We start from the raw sequence: 6,300 nt of genomic DNA, 5'->3' as shown, positions 1-6,300 counted from the left end.
GGTTTCGACCAGTTTCGGGCAAGTCAGTTGCAGAGGAAACCGGCCAAGAGAATATAGCCCATGTCTTTCTGCGGTTCCAGTCCGGGGCCCATGGACATGGCATTCCAATCGAGACAAGAGCTGCTCACGCACTCTCGCTACCTCTATTGCCGCCCGCCGTACCGCTGTAGAATCATATGAATACGAGCTCTCTGGCCGACCAATCCGCCCCATGCCACCGTTCGTTCATTTGCTTCTTCCCCAGACCTAATGATGGACTCTGATCTGATTCTCTCCTCCGACCCCATCATCCATCAGGTATCCGTACACCGTACCAAGTGAAAAGCCTCTGCCTTCACCTGCGCCTGTCCGTACTGCCTCGATTCATTACTGCATCGTATCAACACTGCGCTGGCGGCTACCTTGTCTGGCTCAATCACACAGAAACACGACTGCATCCCTCTTGCCGGCCCATCCTTGCCATCGGCTCTGTCGCCGGTTTGGGGAAATTCTTGCCCCTCAAAGGCCTGTACCCCTGCAAATCAAGCAATATCTTGCACTTCCCCCGGCACTGGTCTGCACATCCTCTTCAACACCTCTCCTGCAATTCTCACCACAAGCCGAATCACGTCAAGCTTGCAGCAAACATTTCGATCTTTCTCAAGGCATCAATTAACGGCAAGTGCGTCGTAGCTACCACACGTAGGGCAGCGCGACTTCCGCCAGCGGAAACGTGCCGGTCAATTGGGACCCCCAGTCGACACGCTCCCAAACGGCTCCATCACGACTCGGGAAGAGAGACCCTGAGCTCTCCACCATTCACTAGAGCGGTTCCCGCTGCCTCGGAAAGCCCGCTTATGAAGTTCCGCGCTCTCCGGACAACGATAGACCCGGACGAAATTAAAGCATCGACAACGTTTAAGGCCTCTATGCCTCTTGCCATCTTTACTTGAAATCCTGCTGTTCGATACATATCAGCCGCCGTTGCACCGTCTGCCAAACAACGACTCTTCGCAGACCCGGCCTGCACGAACATCGGCATCTCTACGGGCATAACAGGGCCCACGAGCCCCCGACTCGTCTTCCCCCCTATCCTCTACGACCACTGCCTACGATGGCTCGGCTACGAAGTCCAGCATCGCTGGCCGCGGCCATAATCATCTTGTGCGCCTTCCTCACGACAACTATGGCAGCTACCGAAACTGTCTACATTACTGGACAAGACAAAGACGGCAATACCAAAGAGCTCGCCGTCAACCGAAGGCCAGGCCTCTACACCGGTGATTTTGGCGATTGTCTCGGAGGACAGAGCTTGTTCAACATCACCAAATTCGATGCCGCCTATTATGCCGACAACATGACGGTTCAGTTTCACCTGGACGGAACCACCAACATTAGGAACGAGTCTTTGATGAGTATGTTTCGAGCAAACGCCCGGGAAAATGTGCTCATGCTGATTGTGATACAGTGCATATCAATGTCGAAGCTTGTGAGCTTGATTCAACTTGGGACGAACCTGAAAAGGAAGGACGGGGTGTGCTGACTTGAGGCAGACGGCGAGACGAGATTCGAGATGAACTTTAATCCATGCATGGCAAATATTGCTAGGTGCGTCTAGGTCGTTGCGCCCGTTCGAACCAGTTTGCTAACCTTCCCAGTCTGTGCCCTTTGAACGCCAGCAATCCCATCACTGCATTTGCCGAGTTCAGACTCACACCGGCACAAATCGACGGCATTCCATCCATTGCTCTCGACATTCCCGATTTCGAAGGTTCCGCCCGGGTTCAGATATTTGCAAATTCCAGTCAAACTCAGATCGGCTGTTTCCAAGCCGTCATGCGCAACGGCAATAGCTTTTCCCACCCGGCGGCCATATCATCGATACTAGGTGTTTTCACTGTGGCCGCCATTCTGGCCTCTTTCGCCACTGCGATATACGGCGTCAGCATCCCTCATATGAGAACACACTACGCCCATTCGTTGTCAGTCCTGGTCATTTTTGAGACGTTCCAGACCATCTTCTTCTCAGGCGCTCTGTCTGTCAACTGGCCCAGTGTTCTGCCTGCATGGTGGAGCAATTTTGGTTGGGCAGCTGGCATGATATACAGCGAGAAAATGGTGAGCTCGATCGACGGATTCGCTGGCGTCACTGGTAATGCCAGTCAAGTAGGCGGTGCGGGATCTGCCGTTATCAGCACTGGCGGTGGCCTTATACAGCAAATTTACGGCCGCTCACTCGACACTTTGTCCGCCCCCAGCAATACCATGCCCATCAACACCCTCATCCAGCGAGCAGTTCGGGAATACAACACGAGCAATCCGTACGAATATTACTGGGCAGGTCACCCCGTCTCCCCAGGAATGCCTATGCCTGGCAAATGGATTGGCTTTGCTGGTGACCTGTCAGCCCTGGGTATCCCGGCCGCTGATGCTTTCACTCTGGGTCTCATTTGGTGGTTGGTTGTTATCGGACTGGTTGTCGTCTCCATCGCTGTCTTTAAATTCACCCTGGACATACTGGTTGGGGTGAAGTTGCTGAACCAGGATCGCTTTCTCTACTTTCGCAACCACCTTGGCGGATACCTGGCGGCAGGGATTCTTCGAACCCTTCTCATATCTTTCTTCCCCCTGATGACTCTAGCGTTGTTCCAGTTCAACATCCGCGCGCCAGCCGGCCCGACGGCTGTTGCAGCGGTGGTTTTCATCCTGTTGCTGGTGGGCGTTGGAGGCATTGTAGCATATGCCTGCTTCTTCCGCCTCCGCTCTGGGAAATACAAAATGGGACCCGATACGATCATGTTCGAGCAGGGCAAGCTTTTCGGCTCCGTTCCAGCGGTTGCCACAACGCGTGCTAGCAAGATTGGAGAGGAGGAAACGACCGCCAAACGCTACGGATCCATGCCGTTTTTCAAGATTCAATTTATCGACGACGATCCCAACCGAACGAGTGTCCACCAAGACGAGGCTTACATCAAGAGGTTTGGCTGGCTCTCGGCTCGGTATCGCCGCACAAGGTGGTGGTTCTTTTCGTGTTGGCTCAGCTACCAGTTCATCCGCGCTTGTTTCATCGGTGGCGGTGCCCGAAGTCCACTCGCTCAAGTATACGGGCTCTTCGTTTTCGAGATCATCGCTTTTATCGTATTCGTCAAATTGACCCCATTCGAGGGTCAAAGAAATACGTCTTTGGCGATCTGGATGCTGGGCATTACCAAGGTTGCTACGGCTGGGTTTTCCATTGCCTTCCTGCCCGATTTCGCCATCGGTCGCATCATGTCAACGGTCTTTGGTATAATCATCATCGTTGTTCAGGGATTTCTCGTCGTCGCGGTTCTGATTCTTGTCGTCCTGGGCCTCGTATCGTCGTGGATGTCACTCTACCGGAATCGCGAGAATTTCCCCGAAAAGCTGGACACCACCCGCATCAGGTACTACGAACATGTACAAGCCAGAGCCACTGACCTTCCCCCGCCGCCAAAGCCTGAGCCGCAGGAGCCTCAGGAACCGCCGCAGCCGTACTTTTCGGTCAACAGCGTCCGCCGGACACGCAAGATTGAGGATGACGACGAGGACGAAGTTGGAGACATCATCCGTCCGCAAAATGCCTCGGTGATTCAGTTTGCTCCAGGAACCAATACCCGACGAAGCCGGACGAATAGTGTCAGTTCGCGTTATTCGGTTGGTAGCTTGCCGCGCCGCGCCAGACCGCACCGAACCTCCTGGAGCTCAGCCGATTTCGCTGAGTGGGATGCCGATCAATCCGCGTCATCGCTCGCGCACCGCAGCAGTTTCGGTCACCAGCGCAACGGCTCGTGGAGGCAGGTTTCGCACTCCGATTCGAAGCCTAATTTGGGTCGCTCTGCCAACAACTCGCCGGTCCCTGAGCGGGCAGCATCGACCAACGAATTGCGCCGCCTCATGACCCCAACAGAGGAGGTTCCAGAGGAGAACGTTATGACGCCTGGTGAAATGGTCGGTCTCGAAAGAACCAGCGACAAGGCCAATGCTGTGGCCATTTCGCCAATCAACGAGACGGACGAGAAGTACCACGAAACCAAGGGCGATGCCTCGCCCATCGAAGAGAAGACACATAAATAAGCCTTGAGACACAGGCAGAATCAACAGGCTCCGGCTTCAATAAACAAGTAAAAAACCACATCACAGGCTTAGGACGAAGCCTTTGGTGGCGATCCAAGACCGGTTTCGTTGCTGCGGCATTGCATTGCGTACGCAGGCCCTCGGGGTTTGGACGATATACATGAGGAATGATTATGAGGCGTTGGTGGGAATAGTCAATTTTGAAAGGGAAATAATACCGTTTGTGTAATGGCACTGAGAAGAAGGGTTGGGCTCATGTTCGTTCCCGCTAGGTTGTGCACATACATATCTTTGGCATGGAGGCCCATGGACATACTTTTGCGGATAGACACAACGGGCCGATTGGTTCTTGACATAGAGATTGAGTAGAGCAAACGTAAGTAGACCTAGATTATCAATAGTCAGCGTCAATATTCTAGAAGCTCTTCCACGCGCCGTCACTTGATTATCTCGCACCGAAATCGAATATCAAATACGCTTGAAGCCATTTTTCATCATCTACCTAGCCGATTTTCAAAGTGCGCCTTTTTAATACGGCTCTTTCCCTTTCATTTTCCATGCCGTAAACCCAACCAGACACGCACCGTTTACACCTCGATAGTATATGCATGTATGTATATGTTTTTAATGTCCTTTCATAAATTCAACCTTTACTCTACGCACATGCTCCCTGGCCTAGACAAAGCCCTTGAGAACGGCGGCCTCGGCATTGAGGATGGAGGAGCCAGCGGCGCCGATGACGGTATTGTGGCTGAGGGCGACGAACTTGAGGTCGAAGATGCCGCTCTCGTCCTCGCGCACGCGGCCGACGCTAACGCTGTAGCCGCGACCGAGGTCGCGGTCGAGGCGGGGCTGAGGGCGGTCGGGCTCGTCGAAGACGACGATAGGGCTCTCGGGAGCTGAGGGGCAGCCGAGGCGCTGAGCGTCGGAGACGTACTCGCGCAGGGCCTTCTTGACGTCCTCAGCCGAAGGGGCCGGACGGCGAGCGAACCTGAGCGAGACACAGGCAGTATGGCCGTCGAGGACGGGGACGCGGTTGCACGAGGCGCTGACCTTGAGATCGGCCTGGTCCTCGAAGGCGGTGAGGTCCGAGGTAATGGTGCCGAGGATCTTCTGGGCCTCGGTCTCGAGCTTGTCCTCCTCGCCCGAGATGAAAGGCACGACGTTATCGATCATGTCCATGGAGGAAACGCCGGGGTAGCCCGCGCCAGAAACGGCCTGCATGGTGACGACAGAAACCTGGTCGACGGGGCCGAAGGCGGCCTGGAGAGCGGCGAAGGGGATGACGAGGCCGATGACGGCGCAGTTGGAGTTGCAGACGAGAAAGCCCTTCTCGAGACCGTGGTGCTTGCGCTGGTGGGGGATAAGGTCGAGGTGAGGCAAGTTGACGGTAGGGACAACGAGGGGGACGAGGGGGTCGCGGCGGTAGTTCTTGGCGTTGGAGAAGACGGCCAGGTTGGCTTTGAGGAATTCCATCTCTGTGCGTTGTCACGGGTTAGTCAGTCTGATGCTGCTATGCGTCTGCTGTGGGCGATTTTCCGAATCGGCCCCAAGTGAGGCGATGAGGGGGGGGGGGGGGGGGGGGGGGGGGTCTCACCAATTTCGCCAGCAACGTCCGAGTCCAGACCGCTAAAGACGACGTCGCAGTCGCTGAACTCGGAAGCCTTGCACTCACGCACGACGAGGTCGGCCACGGCGCCCATGGGTGAGGCCTGCTTCCACCGCACGGCGTCGCGGTATTTCTTGCCGGCCGAGCGGGAGGAGGCGCCGACGGCGACGAGCTTGAGGTACGGGTGCTGCGAGAGCAGAAGGATAAAGCGCTGGCCGACGGAGCCGGTGCACCCGAGGACGCCTGCGTCGGTTTCCCCTTTCGTGTCAGCGCAAACTGTCCCAATTCTTGATTCGTGCCGTGAGAGGTTCTCGGGGTCGCGGGTTTCGTGGTTTGCACGTCGATGACCATCATCCGGTGACGGAGCGCGATGGCGGGGCGGGGGAGGGGTCCAAAAACGTACCGCACTTCTTTACCGGGAATTCGCCCATGGTGGATGTTTGGTCAAGAGAGAGAGAGGGAGGGAAGGGGTATCGAGGGGTATCAATTGTCAAAAACAGTAATCACTACGAACAGAAAGAGAGAGAGGGAGAGAGTAAAAGACGTTCGTAGATTGGGGGAAATTTAGTTGTAATATGAATGGTTGACGATGGTGAGTCAAGACGGGGAGTGTGGCG

The 6,300-nt window shown here is 55.4% G+C and overlaps 2 protein-coding genes across 2 annotated transcripts; one reads left to right on the top strand and one right to left on the bottom strand.

The window, feature by feature from the left end:
• Positions 1–250: 250 nt before the first annotated feature.
• CDEST_14595 (Putative ML-like domain, transient receptor potential channel Flc/Pkd2) lies at positions 251–4,559 on the top strand. Its single transcript, XM_062930751.1, has 4 exons — positions 251–1,394; positions 1,448–1,468; positions 1,533–1,587; positions 1,638–4,559. The coding sequence occupies exons 1-4, from the start codon at positions 1,094–1,096 to the stop codon at positions 4,072–4,074; spliced, it is 2,814 nt and encodes a 937-aa protein (XP_062786802.1). The 5' UTR covers positions 251–1,093; the 3' UTR covers positions 4,075–4,559.
• On the bottom strand, positions 4,538–6,277 carry CDEST_14594 (Putative aspartate-semialdehyde dehydrogenase, semialdehyde dehydrogenase, NAD-binding protein). The gene is made up of 3 exons (XM_062930750.1): positions 6,087–6,277; positions 5,672–5,926; positions 4,538–5,552 (listed from the first exon to the last, which is right to left on the bottom strand). The coding sequence occupies exons 1-3, from the start codon at positions 6,112–6,114 to the stop codon at positions 4,750–4,752; spliced, it is 1,086 nt and encodes a 361-aa protein (XP_062786801.1). The 5' UTR covers positions 6,115–6,277; the 3' UTR covers positions 4,538–4,749.
• Positions 6,278–6,300: the final 23 nt, after the last annotated feature.

Source organism: Colletotrichum destructivum, chromosome 10 (assembly GCF_034447905.1).
Source record: "Colletotrichum destructivum chromosome 10, complete sequence".
In the NCBI taxonomy this organism is placed as follows: domain Eukaryota; kingdom Fungi; phylum Ascomycota; class Sordariomycetes; order Glomerellales; family Glomerellaceae; genus Colletotrichum; species Colletotrichum destructivum.
Note: the sequence above shows the minus strand (reverse complement) of the source record. Positions and strands in the feature narration are given on the sequence as shown.

What these genes read in the sequence shown, in the direction of transcription:
- CDEST_14594 (XM_062930750.1), bottom strand. Translation starts at nt 6,114, where the DNA reads ATGGGCGAATTCCCGGTAAAGAAGTGCG. An exon ending in ATTCCCGGTAAAGAAGTGCG is followed by an intron (nt 5,927 to 6,086) that starts GTACGTTTTTGG and finishes AAACCGACGCAG; the next exon opens with GCGTCCTCGGGTGCACCGGC. An exon ending in GGACGTTGCTGGCGAAATTG is followed by an intron (nt 5,553 to 5,671) that starts GTGAGACCCCCC and finishes GACAACGCACAG; the next exon opens with AGATGGAATTCCTCAAAGCC.
- CDEST_14595 (XM_062930751.1), top strand. Translation starts at nt 1,094, where the DNA reads ATGGCTCGGCTACGAAGTCCAGCATCGCTGGCCGCGGCCATAATCATC. An exon ending in TAGGAACGAGTCTTTGATGA is followed by an intron (nt 1,395 to 1,447) that starts GTATGTTTCGAG and finishes ATTGTGATACAG; the next exon opens with TGCATATCAATGTCGAAGCT. An exon ending in TGCATGGCAAATATTGCTAG is followed by an intron (nt 1,588 to 1,637) that starts GTGCGTCTAGGT and finishes TAACCTTCCCAG; the next exon opens with TCTGTGCCCTTTGAACGCCA.